The 21,331-nt window shown below is 38.5% G+C and overlaps 1 protein-coding gene across 2 annotated transcripts in view; it reads right to left on the bottom strand.

Moving 5' to 3' along the window:
* The window catches only part of LOC148867597 (putative GTP diphosphokinase RSH1, chloroplastic), a 29,524-nt gene extending 10,046 nt beyond the window's left edge, over positions 1-19,478 (bottom strand). Inside the window, exons 1-9 of one of the 2 annotated variants that reach the window (XM_088981008.1) lie at positions 19,031-19,478; positions 18,711-18,901; positions 6,195-6,374; positions 2,439-2,504; positions 2,245-2,337; positions 1,968-2,099; positions 1,756-1,857; positions 1,604-1,681; positions 1,442-1,513 (exon numbers count right to left, since the gene is read on the bottom strand). In XM_088981008.1, coding sequence (XP_088837134.1) covers positions 1,442-1,513; positions 1,604-1,681; positions 1,756-1,857; positions 1,968-2,099; positions 2,245-2,337; positions 2,439-2,504; positions 6,195-6,374; positions 18,711-18,901; positions 19,031-19,082 — 966 coding nt within the window. In that variant the 5' untranslated portion in view covers positions 19,083-19,478. Of the gene's footprint in view, positions 1-1,441; positions 1,514-1,603; positions 1,682-1,755; positions 1,858-1,967; positions 2,100-2,244; positions 2,338-2,438; positions 2,505-5,579; positions 5,727-6,194; positions 6,375-18,710; positions 18,902-19,030 lie in introns of those variants that run through there. The other variant, XM_088981009.1, reaches the window with a different exon arrangement.
* Positions 19,479-21,331: the final 1,853 nt, after the last annotated feature.

The raw sequence follows: 21,331 nt of genomic DNA, 5'->3' as shown, positions 1-21,331 counted from the left end.
ATAACACTGCACCTGGAATCAGATGCCACAACCATTTCCCTTTCTTGCTTAGGCCTTGTAAGTTCCAGCTGTTGACAAAAGTCGTCATAGACTTTGGCCAGCAACTTCTGGTTTCAAAAATTCTGAGAATCCTCACCCAGATTTTGTGGGTGAAGCCACAGTGAAGGAACAGGTGATCAACAGACTCTTCATCATTGTTGCACAAGACACACCTTTTAGAGTCAATCACCACACCCCTATTAACCAAGTTGTCTCTTGTAGGAATCTTATTTAAATAGGCAGTCCAGAAGAAAAAAGATACCTTTGATGGGCTGTGTTTGCACCAGATTAAATACGCAGGGAAAAGCACATCTTCTTCCTCCTGGACCAGTTTGGTATAGAAAGATTTCACCGAAAATTGGCCTTTGCTTGCTGCTAACCAGACCCTTTTGTCTGCTGCATTGACATCTATTTGGTTGTTGTACAACCATTGAAGAAGCCTACCTAATGGTTCAATCTCCCAATCATTCAAAGCCCTTCTAAAGTAAGATTCCAGATAATCATCCCATTTTGGGACTGGACATAATCAGCCACTTTAGCTTCCTTGTTTGATGCAATTGCGAATAACTCAGGGAAATCAGCCATTAGCATGTTGTTTCCACACCAAACATCCATCCAGAAATTGACTATTACCTCTCCGGCTCTCCCCACAACAAACTTGATTTCCTTGCTAAAAGCATTGTAACTTTTTTCAATTCCCTTCCAAACCGAGCAACCATATGACTGATAGACCAGAAATTACTAGAATATAGTCGATTTCTGAAAGTATGAAGCCAGAAATTTTTTTATTGTATGTGAAACCAGAAATTACTAGAATACTAGTAGATAAAGCAATGACACAGTTGGAACTTACTAATAGACTTGTTCATGGGCCGGGTAGTCCAACAGGCTGGCCCGGCATGGCCCGCTCTTAGTTGGGCTTGGACTAAGAGGTCAAGCCATGGTGAGATCTTTCAGTATTTTTGGTTTTTGAGGTCATTTAATATAAATAAAAAAGTTTTGTTGTTGAGCAAAAGAAATCTTTTTTCTCAATTCCGTGGCCGGGCTTCAGGCCTAATAGCCTATATGAGGGCTGGGCTCAGGCTCAGGCTCAGGCCTGAATGTGTTGTGTTCTGTTGATACAGAGGCAAAGCCCAGCCCAAACCCGACCCATGAATAGGTCTACTTCCTAATACATTTTGATTTCGTAGGGCAGTCAAATTTTAAAGAGAGATGATGATAGCACCAATCAGCAGGACACTAATCTCAAAACATGACTGATGATCACAAAAGGTTCATGATCAAAATATGCATTAACTTTGGGGATGGCCAATATGTAAATCTACAGAACATGATTAAGCATTGCAGCTCATCTAGAATCGAAAACAGGCACTTGGCTTTTTAAAGGTTCAAAGGTACACACCTTGATCCGGTACATTCCTAACAACTTGGCAAGAGGGGCAAAGACTTGCAATGTCTCCAAAGCTATGCTGGACTGTACACAACACGAATAGAAACTTTAGAAATAATGCTACTGTCTGCCTACCAGATGGCACATTGGCTATCAAGTTGATGAAGGCATTACCTGCTTATGTGGAGGCATGTGTGAAAGCGTGCGCATGTTGTGTAATCTGTCAGCTAGTTTGACAATAATTACACGGACCTGATAAAGGTTGCCAGCTTAGATAACACAACATTATTGATCCGTACAATTAATAAAAGAAGAAAAAGAAACACCTCTTCTGTCATTGCTAAAAACATTTGCCGCAGGTCATCAGCTTTTACATCCTGTGCTGTATCATCTGCATTTTTACATTTTAGCTTACCCAGTTTGGATACCTAATTGACAAGGTAAGGCAAAGGACTTAGCATTAAATTTATCCATCTACAGAGTCAACAAAACAAACAGAAGTTGCACACAAGTAAATTTCAACAAATAAAAACAGAACCTTAGTCTCTCCCTCAACGATATGGCGTACAGTGGCACCAAATTCTTTCTCAATTCTTTCAAATGTAACAACATTTGTGTCTTCAACTGTGTCATGTAACAATCCAGCAGCAATAGATTCCCAATCCAATTCCTGGGGAAGGAGCTAACAAGGATCAATTTATACTTCAGATAGCCAAAAAATGCACAAGAAATCTCTTAAGCAATTGAATAAACCATAAACTGGTGAGAATTGGCATTGTTAAAAGTAAAGATCATTTTTCATGTTGTCAACTTACGAGTTCTCCAAGAATACGTGCAACTTCAACAGGATGAATGATAAAGGGCTCTCCACTTCGCCTCTTTTGACCATCATGAGCCTCAAAAGCTAGCTGCACTGGAAAATAATCAGAATTAGGTATATCACATCACCAAAGATAGTTTGAAATAGCCATACAAAATGATTGACACATGAAACCTTCAATAAATTTACCTTCAAAGCATTATGGACCAACTCCATCTCTTTTGGTGCAAGGTATGAAATAGTTGGTTTAAGGTCCTGAGACACTCAAAAAAATGGCATATAAAGATCTAAGTCTATAAGTGTGATTCATGAACAACCAACGGCAATAACGCAGTTTAAATTTGCTGACATAGGGTAAAACAAAATTATATGGACAATTTACTCAGAAATAGAAAAAAGAAGGAAAATGGTTTGCATAGCAGAACCAAGAGGATGAATGGATTTCAATGTTAACAGATTTGTTTAAAGATTCTTGGAAAAAGCATAAGAAGCTGGTGCCTTTCCTGAAAAATGAACCTTGTAAAAAATAACAACAAAACATACAATATCCTAGGAAGACAACCAAGAACAGGTTAAAAAATTCTTTCACAACAATTATGAATGAGGAAAAAGAAAATCTCATGACATATACCCCTACTTATTTCCAGAAAAAAAAAATTACTTGGTAGACTTGAAACTTCCTTTTTAAATAAACATTTGAATCACAATAAGAAAACAAATGCAAATTATAATAAAAAAATCTGAAACAATTACTACGACTCAAAAAATAGTAACCAATCCGAATTTACATTGGTAAAATATTGAAAAGGTTTTTGCAAATTACAAGGTTCTGTTCTATGAAATCCAAAATCCAGGTAATTCCAAGAATGCTTGACTTGGCAATCATTGTAATGTACCAACATTTTTTCCAACAAAGAGCATCCCGAGTATGAATTTTTCCACTCTTATATCATCTGCTTCAAGTTATCCATCAATTATTCAGATCTCAGTTCTGATGCCACCCCAGAACCCAATTTGGATCCTAGAACACAAAATGTCCTGTAATCAACAGTCTAAGCCAAGATTTGAAGTTCCCTGTGACTGGAGGAGTTAAACGATGTCCAGATACACCCAAGAAACATTGCCAAAATCTTAGGGTCCTTTTGGTTCACGTGAATAGGGGTCTAGAATCAGAACCAGAATGATCCATTCTGATTCTGACTGTTTGGTTGGGTAGAATCAGAACCGCATTTCCATTTCCTTCAGGAATGAGAATCCATTCCAGCTGATTCCGATTCCAATTCCAATTCCTGTCTGAACCAGACAAGCAGGAGAAATTGGCAATTCCGATTCCAATCCCGTTGCAAACCAAACAGACCCTTCCAGTTTACAATACAACTCAGAATTTAAATCACGAATCCCAAGGGTTTCAATTTGAATCTCATGTATGATTCTTTTTCTGCCAAAAAAAACCTTAAGATTTTTCTTTGAATCCTATGATTTGAATCATGAATCTTGTGGTTTATACGATTCACGCAATACCTGTTTCAAAAAAAAAAAAAAGAAAGAAAGAAAATGAAGTCAATTAAGAATTAGTTCTCTACCTTTTCATTTATTTATTTCTATTTAGTTTTGTCAAGGGAGACTTAAAGCCCTTAGCAGAAAATAACTTATTTAGATCATTTAAGACCTTTTAGAAATAATATTGAGTCTATTTTCCATCATATATAAATTAAATAGCTATTGTATGTCGATTATTTGATTTTCAAGTCAAACTTGATTATATCATCTTTAAATTCTAGTGTACAGGTGGTAAACTCTACTGTTTTAGGTACATATATGGTAGATAAGGATTAAAAATAGAGTAAAATCACTTTTCTATTATATTTAGATTTTTAATATATTTATTTTTTATTTTTTCACAGGTTTTTAAAAAACAGAAATAATCTCACAATTTACAATATGATTCATGATTCAATTCAACTTTCTCTACAACTTATGATACGATTTCAGTTTTCAGAACTTTGCACCCAAGTCATCTGACACCCTGGAGGCGTTTGGCAAGTCTTTTTGGTCTTTCAGGCTTTACAGGAAGCCAGAAAGACCTATGCCCCAAAAAGCTCATGAAAGCCCAAAATGGCCAAAAATCTAAAAGCTTCAAATGAAGCTTCCTGTCTTTCTGCACCTAAAATCTTTCATTTAACAGCTCTGTACATCATGGTAGACTAGGATACTTACCAAACAATCTAGATCTTTAAAGACAAGATCCCAAAAGCTCATTACATCTTATGGCAATCTAGGCTGTCGGAAGATCTTCCTAAAAAGACTAGACAAATGGTTTACCAAGCTGCCTCATACATGAAAGTTTTGAGAACTAAGCCCAGCCAAAATATTTGAACTGTTTGTATGGTGATCCAAATCGGAGACAAGATTAAGTACACACAATGCAATGAACAACAAAGAATTATATTTAATAGGAAACATTTTTTCTTAATGAATCTTTGAACTGTCTGTACTTCATTATTTTTTCTTAATGAATTCATTTTCTGAGTTGTTGATAAAAAAAAAAAAAAAAAGGAAACATTAGCCCCAATCGATAAACTGCTGAACCATCCAAAACATCTAGATCAGTGACAAATAGCTTGGTTCCTTAAGAAAAATTAACACTAAACATATAAATTTATTTTCTTGTATGCCTTAGGTACACCATACATTTGGAACAATGTATCATTTCAAGTTCAACCATCTGTGCAGGTGGGATTGAATTGTGGTCAGCCTAGTGCCATTTCGTATCCTTCCTTTGCTATCTGGTTTTTTTATGGTAAGGTGCCCCCATCAATGCAACACAATCAATGGTTGATGGTTGTTGACTGTCAAAATTAAAAAGCAAAAAATAAAAAAGAAACAAAAAACAAAAGAAGAAGAACAACAACAACAACAAAACCTATGAAAGTCGATGTTGATAAACAGAAAACAAATCTTGTGAAACTCTATTCATTGCAAACTCATGCACATGAAGAAAACCTATGAAACTCGATTCATTGCAAACCTATGAAAGTTTATTTTCAAAAAGAAAAAAGAAAAATATCTTTGATCTTAGCTTTATGATTTCAACATTTTAAAATTGTTTTATGTTTATGGATGTTGTGACAAAAATCAAGAAGAAATGAAATAAAAGAGTGCAAAAAGAGAATAACAAAGCAATTTAATGTGGTTGGCATTTTTATGACTATGTCCACAAAGATCCCCCTGATACTTGTGAAACTTACTATGCTCAATTTAATAGAATACAACCCTAACAAATAAACTGGCTTTTATATCATTAAATTAGGGTTCTCAAGGTTTCCTAACCTGAGTACAATTGAGAATATATAAAGCAAATTGAATGCTGCTCCATACCCCTCCCAATGCCTTTTTCGTCAATTGTCACAACTGGCTGGGTATTGCACCTCTGCATGTACACCTTTGCCACTGTTTTGCTTGTAAGACATCCCTTTACTACAAGAGACCTTTCATCAATATCACTTATGTCCTCATGGGTTAGATGGGTCAGTCCACAGAATTTGTTTTTGCAACTTCCCTAAGATGGGGTCTAAACACAGAGCTTGCTGACATTCTTAAAAACCACATATTAACTATTTTATTTCTCATTTCAAAAACTTAAGTGATTACATGCTAAAATAACAATGTTAGAAAATGTCCATACCATAATGCAAATTTGGAAAAGACATTACAATTAATGTTAACATCTTAACTCAGATTTGAGAGTTCGATACCATAAGAAGAAGCCATTTTGGCATTTAACAGATTCAATAGTTGGATTTATGGAGAGGAAATGAAGCATAACCACAGTAAACAATAAAAACTTGTGTAATATAACAGAGACCTTTAGATCTGTTGAAACTCCTAGTGATATAAAGATGAAAGAAAAAAGGAAAAAAAGCTATAACAAGAGTAATATCATACCTCCCACAATGTTTCAGGAGAAATTATATCAGTAGATTCTGAAGAAAATGAGGAAGAACAACGTAATTGCCATCTTCTACAAGCAACAGGAAGCAAACATGACCTATGTAACCTCCCAGAAAATGCAAACTTGGCAGCTTTTGTGACGTACCAGTCTCCAAAATATGAGGCTTCAGATCTCTGGAAAGTGGAAAAACAAGAGCCACATTGGCCCCATATGAAATTTAATACCCATGCATACCTATTTGGTTTGTACACATTAAAAAAAAAAAAAACTTCGTTGTACATGCTGACTGCAGGACTATAGATATTCTCAAAGCAAAATGGCTATGATTATCTAAAACTGTTAAAGAAAGTTCATGAAACATAATATTCATGACCATACCACTATCTTATGATCTCTAGAGGTTGACATCTCAGACACCTGGCATTGCTCTGTGTCAGCTACGAGCTACCAAGGTAACAATACAACACTCAGATAATTTTTTAATCAAAGATACAAAAGTTGGACCATCTAAACTGCCAAGAGACAACCAACTGAACTTCAGTGTAACCTACCAAGTACCTCAGAGTGTTGGTTCGGCTGTCTTAATATGTTTATTTATCTCTGTTGGGTCTTTAGTCTTTTGTTATTGGGCCTTAGTTATTGGGCCCAATCTTATTTATGTTTTTTTATTTGTCTAGGTGTCCCATCACTAATCAGGGGCATTCTAGTCTATTTGTGTAACATTATGTAATACACTTATTAATAATAGAGTAGGGTCAGCAGCTGAGAGATTATTGCCGCCATTCTCAACTCTCCTTCTTCTTCTTCTTCTTCTTCTTCTCTTCTCCTTCGGCAGCTTCATTCCAGCAAACATGGTATCAGAGCTCTAATCTTTCACCTGGTTACAGCCGCCGCTTCATCTTCTACTCGTATCCAACTCTCTTTCTTCCTCTTTTCTATCTTGGTTGCTGCAAAGAAACCCTAGGGTTGGTCGTAGAACACAGCAGGACCTACATCTAGGGTTTCCCTTGGTTGTAGGGCCCAAGGGGAGTTAGTCCCAGAAGCTGATGCCCTAATAGACTCAGTACAGCAGATTGTAGCCATTCGGCTAAGAGAGATCTGTGTGGAACAGATCTAGGTGGGAGGGCTGATCTCGGGAATCCTAGAACTGGACATGGCAGAGATTACAGGCTGTGACAGCAGTGATTAGAGCACAGCAGAAGTCTGGACTGATTACAGTCTGCGACAGCAGTAATTAGAGCGCAGTACAGCAGCGTGGTGCTCATGGTTTCAGCTCTGTTACGGGTTCTCTGGACAGAGTTTGCAGTGCAGCAAATTCCATAAGTCTGAAACAGTTCTCTGTATATTGTGTTTACAGTTTTGATCTTTGCAAGTAGGAGAAGATGTCTTCTATATCCGGGGAAGTGTCTTCTAGAGATGTTAGGACTAGTGGGAAGTCCCCTAATCTGGAAAATCCAAATCTGCACAGCTTGTGGATTACTAATGTGTTGTTGGATGAGTATAACTTCAGATAATGGTCTGTTTCAGCCATGCTCTTTATCATATCCCGGGAACTCACTGGTTATTTGGACGGGCAGAAGAAGGAACCTGAAGTGGGTAGTGTTGATTATGCTGTTTGGCGTAAGGAGAATGCTACAGTTATGTCCTGGCTACTTGCTTCAATGACTCCAAGGGTAGTTAGGACTGTTCAACATTTCTCCACTGCTGCCAACATATGAGAGAAAGTGTCTAAAACTTATGGGCAGAGAAAAAATAATGCCAGAATTTATAGATTGAATCAACACATTGCTGCCTTGAGGCAAGGGATATGACTGTTGCAACATATTTTGCTACCTTTGAAAGACTATGGGAAGAGCTAGATCATCACCTCATTCTTGATTGGGGGAATACCAGAGACAAGGAAAGGCATGACAAACAAATTGAAGAGGGCAGAGCATTTAAATTTTTGGCTGGCCTAGATCCAATATATGAGAGCATAAGGTCCCAAATTCTGGGAAGGGATGAAATGCCAGACTTACATCATGTCTACTACCTCGTGAGGAATGAAGAGGTTAGAAGAAAAAATATGCAAGTTGATACTCAAACTAAGCCAGTTGAACAATCTGTGGAACACTCGGCCCTAATTTCTACAAATCAAAAGGGGAATAAGTACTCGGACAAGAGACATCTGAAGTGCACCCACTGTGGAGGAGAAAGGCATGTGAAAGAGACTTGTTGGGTTCTCTATCCACATCTGAAACCAGCTGCTTTGAAGAAAGATAAGAAGCATCAGAAGGGTCAAGCTGCAAGTGGGAATCTAGTTGCCAATCATAGTGGTGATGGCTCAAAACACTCATCCACAGTTACTTCCTCTTCCATGGGACAGATTGCTAATTCCCCCGGACACGGGTCCTTGGGTTTCACTGCCGATGAGGTAGAGGTACTTAGCCGGGCACTAGCCCGTCTAAGGACCAATTCTCTTGCTTCCACCTCCCTTGCCAGATCAGGTACTACCTCTGCTTTTAGTGCAACTAGTTCTATTGATCCTGCTTCTTGGATTATTGATTTCGGTGCAACTGACCACATGACACATATGTCTTCTCTATTTTCTTCCTATCATTTACTGTCTGGCCAAGATAAGATGAGGGTTGTTGATGGTTCCCTCTCTACCATCTCTGGGAAAGGGGTGGTTGACCTAAGCAAGGGCCTCTTACTCAAATCTGTCTTGCATGTTCCCAACCTTTCTTCAAATCTCTTATTTGTTTCAAAGCTTACCGAGAATTTGAATTGTAGCATAACTTTTTTTCCTACTTGTTAGCGTAGGGGTATTTCTGTCTTTATACCTAGTTTAATGTTGCTGATCTGTAATGTTATGTTGGAACAAGTGCTCCTAACTTAAGTAAGGGCACATAGGTCTTTTTAGTTATTTTTAATAATATAAATACTTCCCGGCCGACTGGGAGATGTTATGTTGACTCTTCCAATTTGAACCAGAATTCTCTCCTCTCTTTCTCTCTCTCTTTCACCTTTCTTTTTCTACATAACTGATCTCAGATAGGCAGAACTCTAAGGCAGACCCGAATTATGACATGGTATCAGAGCTACTTGAATCTACCTAGATTTCTGCTTGCCTAGGTTTCTATTCTCTACGCACCCTATCTAGGGTTTTTCCTCTTTTTTCTGTATTCGATCGGAGATGAGGGAAAGGGCTGAAAAGAAGTGATCGCCCTCTTCCCTTGGAGGTTTCTATGCCTCCAGTCAGGTTGTATGTGGCTGGTTGCTGTGATTTCTGAGATCGCCCTCTCCTAGTAGAGGAAGAATAGAGGGTCGAACTGTGTGTGCAGTGGCTGTCGTGTGTGGCTGTTGTGTGTGCAGCGGCTGTCGTGTGTGGACTGATTTCCTGCTCATATGGTTGTTACTTCAGTGATAAGGTAAGAGATCTCAGTGCAAGATATCTGTTGTGGATTAAATAGGAAGTGTGTTTCAGACCATATGCTAGGGTTTCGGACTGTAATGTGCTAGGGTTTATGCTGGTTTCTTTGTGCATTTCGAAGGAAGAGATATGATCATATAGTGGTGAGATTTCAGGTAGTTGTAGGAGTAGGGTTTGTGGTGTAAATGGTACACTTTTCAGCAACAAGTGCTGAAATCAGTGTGACAGGTGTGATATAGGGTTTGTGGTGTAAAGAACACACATTCCAGCAACAATAAGTGCTGCAATCAGTGTGACAGGTGTGACCTAGTGGTGTGTAGTGTGCAGATGACCTCCATTAAATTAAATGGAGAGAATTATGTGCCTTGGGCTAAATCCATTGAAGTCTTTCTGAAGGCAAAGAAGAAGGTAAAACACATCAGAGAGGAGAAACCCTCCTCTGACTCTCACGAGTATGAAGACTGGGAGCAAGAGGATGCCCAGATCATCACATGGTTGTGGAACAGTATGGAACCCAGGATTAGTGTGAACTTCATGTTTCTTGATACTGCCAAAGATTTGTGGGACCATGCGAAGAAATTGTATTCAGGGCAGGATAATACAACCAGAGTTTATCAGCTTTATCAAGAGTACTTTAACCTACAACAGGGCAATCAGAGTCTTGAGGAGTACTATGCCAACATGAGAAACATACGTAATGAGTTGAATGTCTATCATCCTCTCACTTCTGATGTCAAGATTCAGCAACAACAGAGAGAGCAGCTTGATGTGACTAGATTTTTTGTGGGACTAAAGTCTGAATATGAACCAGTACGGGCTCAGATATTAGGAGGATCAGCTCTTCCCTCCTTAGAAGAGGTATTTGCTCGACTCCGAAGGATTTCTATCGGATCTACTGAGAACTCTAATATCTCAGATAGATCTGCCTTTGTTGTATCGAGAGGCCGTGGTGTTAGAGGTGGAGCTAGGGGAGCTCAGTCTGGCCGTGGTGGTGGTGGTGGTTCCACGTATGGCCGAAGTGGCAATGGTGGGTCTACTCATAATCGTGGTGGTGGTCGTACTGGGGGCAGAGATTCAGGGGGAGCCCGTGGTAGAGGACGTAGCTTAGGCCCAAGGAAGTGCACTCATTGTGGTATGGATGGACATACCATCAACTATTGTTATGATCTACATGGTCCTCCCTCAACCTGGACCAATCATGCCACGACCGCTGACTCAAGTTCCAGCTTTAGACAGGAGAATCATTCATCTGATCAGATGCCTCCTACATCCACAGATAGTCCCATGAAGGAGATGGTGAGTGTTCCCCGTGATGAATATGAGAGGTTTATCCAATCACAGCAGAACACGGCGACTTTCGCTCACTCGGGTATGGCTTGTCTGGCATCCACACCAAATCCCTGGATCATTAACTCGGGAGCCTCCAATCACATGACTGGAACTCCAGGTGTGTTTTCCTCCTTATCCCATTGCTCAACATCACAATCTGTCACCCTTGCTAATGGTTCCACATCCTCAATTTGTGGTGTTGGTAATGTTGACCTAGATCCTGTATCCCTCTCATCAGTTTTGTATGTTCCTAAATTGCCTTTTAACCTTATGTCTGTTAGTAAGCTGACCAAATCACTTAACTGCTCCATTACCTTTTATCCTTCTATGTATGTTTTTCAGGATCTCAAGACGGGGATGAAGATTGGTGGAGGGCATGAAGCAGGTGGACTGTATTATCTTGACGGTGGTGGCGGTAGAACTTCAACAGCTCTCCAGTCATCTCTTTCTCCTCTCCAGTGGCACTGCCGATTTGGTCATCCGTCGCTAAAAGTCTTGAAGTCATTGGTTCCATCCTTGAGTCAGCTTTTAATTTTGGATTGTGAGTCGTGTCAATTTGGGAAACACCATCGTGTTCCCTTTAGTTCTAGGGTTGATAATCGTGTGTCGAATCCTTTTTCTTTAGTTCATTCAGATGTTTGGGGTCCTTATAAAGTGATGTCATATAATGGATACAGATATTTTGTCACTTTTGTGGATGATTTTTCAAGGATGACGTGGCTCTATTTAATGAAAGAAAGAAGTAAATTGTTTACCGTTTTTCAGAAATTTTATGCTTAGATTCATAACCAATTTGGTACCCACATCAAAGTTTTCCGTTCTGATAATGGCCGCGAATATTTATCCTCCTCATTTCAGGAATACTTTGACCAACACAGCATTATACATTAGACTTTGTGTACCTACACCCCACAACAAAACGGGGTGGCTGAGAGAAAGAACCGCCATCTCCTTGAAACAGCAAGATCCCTCATGCATCACATGCATGTTCCCAAACCTTTTTGGAGTGATGCAATGCTTATCTCTTGCTTTCTGATTAATCGGATGCCCACATTCATCCTTGATGGTCATTCTCCGTTTTAGGTCTTGTTTCCCACTTTGTCTCTATTTCCTCTTACGTCGAGAGTTTTTGGGTGTCTGCTTCGTCCATAATCTGGGTCCCGGGAATACAAGTTCGATGCCCGTTCTCCCAAGTGCATTTTCCTTGGCTATTCTCGGACCCAGAAAGGGTATAGGTGTTACCATCTTGGTTCTCGACGATCCTTTGTGTGTGCTGATGTCAACTTCTTTGAGTCTACTCCATTCTTTTTGGGGTCCGATGATTCTCCTTCCTCCTCATCACCTCCTCCTCTTCCACTTCCCGTTGTCGATCTTCCTTCCTTTGTTCCAGTCGTGACCAAACCCTTGCCTCCGGTGCCACCACCTGCTGAACGCCCACCTATCCGTCATGTGTATACACATCGCCCACGCGCACTAGCTACTACTACTCCGACTACATCTCCGTCGACGGATCCGGCACCAGACCCGCACTTAGCATCTGAGCTTGATCTACCCATTGCTATGCGGAAAGGTAAACGTACTTGCACCCTTCATCCCATTTCTAATTATGTTTCTCTTACTCACCTTTCCGCTTCCCATCGCCAATTTGTCACCCTGTTATCATCAGTTGTTGTCCCTAAAGATGTCCAGGAAGCCCTTGCCTCTCCAGGGTGGTGTCGAGCCATGGAAGAAGAACTCTCAGCCCTTCATTATAATCATACTTAGGACCTCACTGCTCTTCCTCCTGGGAAGCAAGCTGTTGGTTGTAAATGGGTTTATACGGTTAAGTATCTGCATGATGGTAGTGTTGAATGCCTGAAAGCGTGATTGGTTGCAAAAGGGTACTCCCAAACCTATGGTATTGACTACACAGAGACCTTCTCACCGGTTGCTAAGATAGGGTCAGTTCGTGTTGTGATCTCTCTTGCAGCCATGTATGAGTGGCCACTATATCAGCTTGATATCAAGAATGCCTTTTTGCATGGTGACTTACTCGATGAGGTCTACATGGAGCAACCTCCAGGGTTTGTTACTCAGAGGGAGGATGGTAAGGTGTGCAGACTAAGGAAGGCTATATATGGGCTTAAACAGTCTCCTCGAGCATGGTTTGGTAGGTTCAGTGAGGTGGTAAAGAAGTTTGGTATGAAACAGTGCAAAGTTGACCATTCTGTATTTAGTCATGACTCTCCGGGAGGAAAAATACTGTTGGTGGTGTATGTAGATGATATTGTTGTTACTGGGAATGATAACATTGGTATTGACAGGCTGAAGACTTATCTGCAGGATCACTTTCAAACAAAGGATCTGGGTAAGCTGAAATACTTCTTGGGGATAGAGGTAGCGAGATCCAAGTATGGTATTAACCTGTGCCAAAGGAAATATGTGCTTGATTTGCTGGAAGAAACAGGCTTGTTGGGTGCCAAACCAGTTGAAACACCCGTGGACACAAATACCAAGCTAAGCAATGATATGGGTGAAGTGTTTGAAGACCCTAGCAGATACCGGCAACTTGTGGGCAAATTGAACTACATAACCATTATCAGATCAGACATCTCATTTGCGGTTAGTGTGGTAAGCCAGTTCATGCAAAAACCTCTGATTCCTCATTGGAATGCAGTTCTGAGAATTGTGAAGTATCTAAAATGGGCTCTGGGTCGCGGTCTGATATACAAGAGTGGCGGAAAACTTGAAATAGAAGGGTATTTCGATGCTGACTGGGCCGGTTCTATGTCTGATAGGCGGTCTACTACAGGCTATTGCACGTTTCTAGGAGGTAATCTGGTGACATGGAAAAGTAAGAAGCAGACGGTTGTTGCAAGAAGCAGTGCAGAAGCAGAATATAGGGCTATGGCGCACACCGCTTGTGAATTAGTGTGGCTAAGGAACCTTCTACAAGAAGTAGGGTACAACATTAACACTCCAATGAAGCTCTATTCTGATAATCAGGCTACAGTTCATATCTCCTCTAATCTAATGTTTCATGAAAGAACCAAGCACATTGAGGTTGACTGTTACTTTGTGAGGGAGAAGGTGCTGAATGGAGAGTTGGACACTACACATGTTAATACAGGAAATCAATGGGCTGACTTATTTACAAAAGGCTTGAATCGGGGAAGAGTGGACTACATATGTAACAAGCTGGGAGTATATGATATATACTCACCAGCTTGAGGGGGAGTGTTAGCGTAGGGGTATTTCTGTCTTTATACCTAGTTTAATGTTGTTGATCTGTAATGTTGTGTTGGAACAATTGCTCCTAACTTAAGTAAGGGCACATAGGTCTTTTCAGTTATTTTTAATAATATAAATACTTCCTGGCCGACTGGGAGATGTTATGTTGACTCTTCCAGTTCGAACTAGAATTCTCTCTTCTCTCTTTCTCTCTCTCTTTCACCTTTCTTCTTCTACATAACTGATCTCAGATAGGCAGAACTCTAAGGCAGACCCGAATTATGACACTACTCATTGTGTCTTTCAAGACAGATTGACAAAAAGACGATTGGGAGAGGTCATGAGTGTGGAGGCCTCTACTACCTCGATGCAGACATCAGTTCGACCTTACAAACATCTGCTACTAGTAGTCAGTCCAATGTGGAGTCAATAACTAGGTTACATCTGTGGCATGCTAGGCTAGGTCATTTACCTTTTTCATCATTAGAAGTGTTGTTTCCAGAATTATTCAAAGGTGTTTCAAGTCAAAATTTAGTTTGTGAAATTTGTCAATTATCAAAACAATGTAGAACTGTTTATCCAATTTCTAATAATGAAATTCAAGCTTCTTTTGATTTACTCCACTCTGATGTTTGGTGCCCTTCACCCATTATTTCTGTTGATGGCTTTCGGTACTTTATCAGTTTTATTGATCACTACTCTCGATGCACATGGATCTACTTGTTAAAAGGACGCGATGAAGTGCCACGGGTAACCATGGCATTTTACAAAATGGTTGAAACACAATTTGGCAAGAAAATTAAACAATTCAGGTCTGATAATGCAGTTGAATACTTTGAAAGGTCCTTAAATCTGTTTATGGAGGATGCTAGAATGATCCATCAGTCATCGAGCCTTACTATTTCAGCACAAGGTTCCCCAAAACTGTTGGTCTCAAGCAGTCCTTACTGCATCATATCTGATAAATCGAATGCCATCCAAGGTATTGAAGATGAAAACTCCTTTCTCTGTCCTTTGCCCTCATCTTCCAGACTTTTCTCTTCCACCAAGAGTCTTCGGTTGTGTATGCTTTATACATGTATAGGATCCAAAGAAGACCAAACTGGATCATAGGGTTACAAAAGGAATCTTTTTGGGGTACTCTCCTACACAGAAGGGTTACAAGTGTTATGATCCAGTCACCAAGAAAAAATATGTCACAAAGGATGTGGTTTTTTTTTAGTCTCAATCCTATTTAGTCACCAAGAAAAAATATGTCACAAAGGATGTGGTTTTTTTTTTAGTCTTAATCCTATTTTCATTCTTCCCAGAATCCTCTTCAGGGGGAGACTAGCAGGATGGAAGATGATTCTTCTATTCCCTCCTTTGTGCTTCTTTCTGCCTCGGACCTTCCACCTTCTCCTCCTGACCCTCCTAGTTGTGGTATCCCGGGTGAATCTAATGAGGCTCCCATTGCACCAGCTACTACTAGTGATGTTGCAGATGTTACTGAAGACTCCAGAAGGCAGCAAAAAGATATAAGAATCACCTACAATAGAAGGAAAAAGGGTCCTCCAACTCATGACAGAAACCAATTGGACTCAGACCAACCTGCCTCAGCAGCCCCAGGTAATCCTATCACACATCCCTCTGACTTGGATCTTCCTATTTCCCTTCGTAAGCCTACCCATTCTTGTACTATCCGACACCCCATTGCTGATTTTGTGTCTTACTCACATTTGTCTCCCCGCTATTGTTCTTTTGTGTCTGCTCTTTCTTCTGTGCATGTTCCTACTAAGTATTCAGAGGCAGTATCCAACCCAAGATGGAAAGAGGCTATGGACGAAGAAATGAAAGCCTTAATGAAAGCAAGGACTTGGGAATTAGTGGATCTACCAGAAGGGAAAGGCACTGTTGGATGCAAGTGGGTGTTCACTATAAAACATAGGGAGGACGGGTCCATTGAAAGGTACAAGGCCAAACTTGTAGCAAAAGGGTTTACTCAAAAAGAAGGGATTGACTACAAAGAAACCTTTGCTCCAATAGCAAAACTCAACAAAATCCGAGTTCTATTGTCATTAGCTGCAAATTTCTCATGGGAGCTAATCAGTTGGACGTGAAGAATGCCTTCCTAAATGGCAACCTACATGAAGAGGTATTCATGGATCCTCCACCAGGTTATGGGTTTGGCAGGAAAGTGTGCAGATTGAGAAAAACACTATATGGTCTTAAGCAGTCTCCTCGAGCTTGGTTTGAGAAGCTTTGTGGGGCCATGAAGAAAGGTGATTATACTCAAAGTGGGGCAGATCACACCTTATTCATAAGGAAGAGAAATGGAAAACTTACAGCACTTATTGTCTATGTGGATGATATGGTGATTACAGGGGATGATCAGGAAGAGATTAAAAGACTAAAGGAATTCTTGACTGCTGAATTTGAGATCAAAGACCTGGGTCAACTGAGATATTTCCTTGGGATTGAAGTTGCTAGATCAAAAGAGAGCATCTACATATGTCAGCGGAAATATGTCATTGATTTTCTACAAGAGACAAGCATGATGGGGTGTAGGCCAGCAGATACTCCAATAAAACAGAACCATGGCCTACAGGAATCAGTAGGAGAGGACTACCTTGACAAGGAAAGATACCAAAAGCTGGTGCGGAGGTTGATCTATTTGTCCCTCACTCGCCCTAACATTGCTTATGTTGTACATGTTGTCAGTCAGTTCATGCACACTCCTGAAGTCCCTCACATGAAAGTTGTGGAAATGATTCTCAGATATTTGAAGTCTTGCTCGGGGAAAGGGATTCTGTTTAGAAAACACAATAAGATTGAAGTTGAAGCATATACTGATGCAGATTGGGCTGGTTCTGTTGGGGACAGGAAGTCCACTTCCGGGTACTGCACCTTTGTTGGAGGAAATCTAGTTACATGGAGTAAAAAACAAAATGTGGTTGCTAGATCAAGTGCAAAGGCTGAATATCGAGCTATGGCTCATGGTGTTGCTGAACTTCTGTGGCTTAAGATCCTTCTTGGTGAACTTGGAATAAAGATCGAGTGCCCTCTCAGGTTGTACTGTGACAACAAGGCTGCCATCAACATTGCAAATAACCCAGTGCAACATGATAGAGCGAAACATATTGAGATAGATCGCCACTTTGTCAGAGAAAGAATAGTCTCAGGAGAGCTATGCATTCCTTATACTCCCTCCGAGATGCAGATCGCAGATGTTTTAACTAAAGGGCTAGCTATAGTAAAATTCTTGGACTTACTTGGCAAGCTAAACATGATTGACATCCATGCTTAGCTTGAGGGGGAGTGTTGGTTCGGCTGTCTTAATATGTTTATTTATCTCTATTGGGTCTTTAGTCTTTTGTTATTGGACCTAATCTTATTTAGTGTTTTTTTATTTGTCTAGGTGTCCCATCACTAATCAGGGGCATTCTAGTCTATTTGTGTAACATTATGTAATACACTTATTAATAATAGACTAGGGCCGGCTGAGAGATTATTGCCGCCATTCTCAACTCTCCTTCTTCTTCTTCTTCTCTTCTCCTTTGGCAGCTTCATTCCAGCAAACACAGAGCATTACCAAAGCATTTCAGGTACAAGCTCAGGCCATTGGATATGTGCATTAGATATCAAACTTCATCACTATTTCCCAATGGTTGTCAACATCATCAAAGACCCCCCCCCAACAACAGAATAATCTATAAAATTTTATCAGGTGAACTGAATATTTTTCCCACTATACATAACTGACTTTTTGTTCCAAGAGGAATAGTACAATTCAGCCAGGAATGGAGTCCCATTATATACGTATGATCCATAGACCTCAATGCTCCCAAAACGAAAACCCTGGATAAAGAAAGAATAATGCCATTTGTATCCTTGAGATTTGCTAAATGATATTGTTGTACCCAAAATAGTCCTAAATCTAGTCAAGAATATGCACTAATCTCCAGAATCTGAGAGGCTTAGTTAACCCTGCCTTGTTACACAACAAGACAATCAGTCCACATTTTAAAGTGTGCATAAGACATTAACTTGGAATTTGAATTCTTCTATGAAGATTGTCAAATAGATGGAATTATCTTCTCTCACAAATAAGTCCACATGGATGTTTTGGCCCAAAATTCTTTACTGTTGCAGAATTTTTCCACAACAAATTCAGCTGGATGGCAAGGGACTTGATTAAATCGCAATGAAGAATAAAATGGTACAGTTATATATTAAAAAAAAAAGAAGAAAATACATGCTAAACAATCCCAGCAAGAGAAAGAGATGTCAAGGATGGTTTGGATACACAACATAATTTCAATGACTAGCTGCTAAAGTGCACATTGTTATTCATTTTTAAAAAGCTTTCTACGGAATAAACACTTATCAAACGCAAGAAATATATTCACAATTCTTCCTTCTTTAGACCTCACAGAATCAGCGCAAAAACAGGTAGAGGAGGAGGGGAAAGAAAATCGACTCTGTGAACGTAAAGTCATTTATAGTATTGTTGTCAATACTCAAAAGATGAAAAGGAGAAACAACACATAGAAATACAACTGAGAAAAAAGAAACTCACAGATTTGGTCTGGTTTCTTCTTCCCGTTCGCCCATCCGGCAAGGAAGAACAATGAGGAGAATGAGCCGTGCTGGCAAGAGAACCAGTCAAGACCCTAGGAGCCTTCCACGCACAGGAGAGGATGCTACACTCGTATCTTCCACTGCCATCCCCTTTGGATAACTTACAAAGGTTCAAGCATTCGACAGGAACTACAAAATCACCAAACCATTGTCCGTACCAGAGGACAGAATTAAAAACCATTGACCAAGAATCGCATAACGATATAAAAGACAAAAGAATCAATCCCATGAAAACTAGTTTTGAGAGAGTAGACCTACCTGACATAGAAGGAGTAGAAGCCATTTCTACGATAACGAAGCATCGGAACATAGAAATCGCATGGACTCGTGCAAACAAAACAACAGACAACAATAAACAGAGCTCCAACTGAATTGGCGGGTGGCGAACCGGAACTCCAGGAAAAGAAAAAAAAGCAGTAGAAAAGATTACGAACTACTCCAGCAGAGCATCAAGGAGATACTCGAATACTCGATTATATTCGAAGCGACGGGGATCAACCTTCGATTCTTTCTTTTCTTTTTCTCTTTCGTTTTTCTTTTTTTTTTCGGGCAACAAGAATTACAAGGAAATGTGTTGGCGAGTGGTGGAACTGGAACAATCGAAGAAGACGAGTGCGAGGGCGAAGAAAGAAAGAGATAACGGAGAGAAGTAGTGGGCGGGAGCGTTCAGCCTAGACCACACAAACAAACACCCACGGTCTCTCTCGAGATTTTTTTTTTTTTTTAATCCCTTTTTCATTTAAAATAAATAGAATAAAAGGTAAATTACATATACATCCCTGTACTGTAGAAATATGACAGGGTGACATGTCTCTCTCGACATCTATGTATATATATTAAAACGAGGAAATCTAGAAATTTTCTCTTTTTTATATTTTTTATTTTTTAATTCTATGTCATTTTTAAAATAACTAATGAGGTGCAATTTTTCAATAACCTAAATAATTTTTTCTCTTAAAATTTTTCCTAAAAAACCTCCCCACCACCCCCACTTTCTCCAAAATTATCTTTAATTCTTATTTATCTTCAAAATTATCTCTATTTTTTATTTATCTCCAAAATTATCTCTAATTCAGTAGAGAAATTCTCTCCTAAATTATCCATAATTCCTATTCATCCTCTCCTCTACTTTTTATCTATATCAATCTAAAAATTTTGGATTAAAAAAATTAAGAATTATTTAAATACTCTAACAAAATTATATAACAACTTTAAAGTATTACAAAATTAATAATGAAATTATGTAATAATAGTATGAATTATGCTTTTATGGATACATAAATTAAATAAATGACTAATATTTTAAAATATAATTATTTGACATATTATTTAAGTATTTAAATAACAAAATATTTAACATAACTAGATTTTAAATAGTTAAAATAAAGAAATTATGTAATAAATTTAAAAAAAAATCTTAAAAGTAGAAAAATAATAATAACATAATATTAAAATTAATAATAATTTAATATTTTTACATAATATTGTAAATAACTAACTTCACTTATATCAAGTAATAATTCAAGAAAATAACTTTCAAAAAATAATATTTATAATAATAATTTTAAACTCTTAATTTATATTTATAATATAATTATATATACCAAAATTAATATTTATTGTATTTCAATAATTATGTATAATATAATTATATAAATGTTATTTCAATGATTATGTATAAATTTATTTTATTTTGTTATTTAATAGAAAACTTTCAATAATTATTGAAGATTAAACTACTATTATTGAAATTTTTAAATTTAATTTATTTCACTTATTTCATTTTTGTTATAACTTATTGATTAATATTTATTAGGGATTAAACTATATTTGAGATTATACTATTTATTGACTAAGTTAATATATTTTTAGTACTTATTGTATTTTTGTAATTATTGCATTTTTTCATTATCAATATATTTTCAATAATTGTGTATTTTCACTATAAATTTTCAATAATTATTGGATATTAAACTATTATTATTTATGAGATATGAGACTATTAATTTAGTAGAAATTATGAGTGTTCAAGAGTTGGTTTGGTTCGGTCATAGACTATTTGGCTAACCAAATTAACATGGTCAAGTTGGGGAGTTGATTAGCTGAAACCGACTGACCTTTTGTGAAATCGACCCACTCAAGTTGTATTAGTTTGGGTTGATTTTTTTGTTTAGTGGTGGGTGTCGAATCCAACCAAAGATAAATAGTCTTGCTCCAATTAAATAATTTGTAGATAATGATGAGCAAGGTCGTCTCCATAGGGATTTGGTGGATTTATTTCCAAGTAAACGAAGTAAGGGGTTGTAAAGCTAAGGAAAATAAGAAAAGAACATAAAGCAAAAGATCATCGATGGGAGATAGATTCCGGTTGAAGGGACAAGTTCAGCTTTGATTCTTATCATCAATCATCGATAAAAAGATAGATTCGTATGTTTACAAATAAATTGGTTATAGCCATTAACAAGCTCTAACAACCAGCCTTTACTCGTATTATTCGACAACCAAAACAAGCTCTTCGATTGCTTCTCTTATAAATAGACAGTCCTAAGCAAGCTCTTA

The sequence above is a fragment of the Nelumbo lutea genome, chromosome 3 (assembly GCF_056320005.1).
Source record: "Nelumbo lutea isolate HS-2025 chromosome 3, American lotus-T2T, whole genome shotgun sequence".
In the NCBI taxonomy this organism is placed as follows: Eukaryota; Viridiplantae; Streptophyta; class Magnoliopsida; order Proteales; family Nelumbonaceae; genus Nelumbo; species Nelumbo lutea.
The sequence above is the reverse complement of the archived record's forward strand: the minus strand, read 5'-3'. Positions and strand labels throughout refer to the sequence as shown.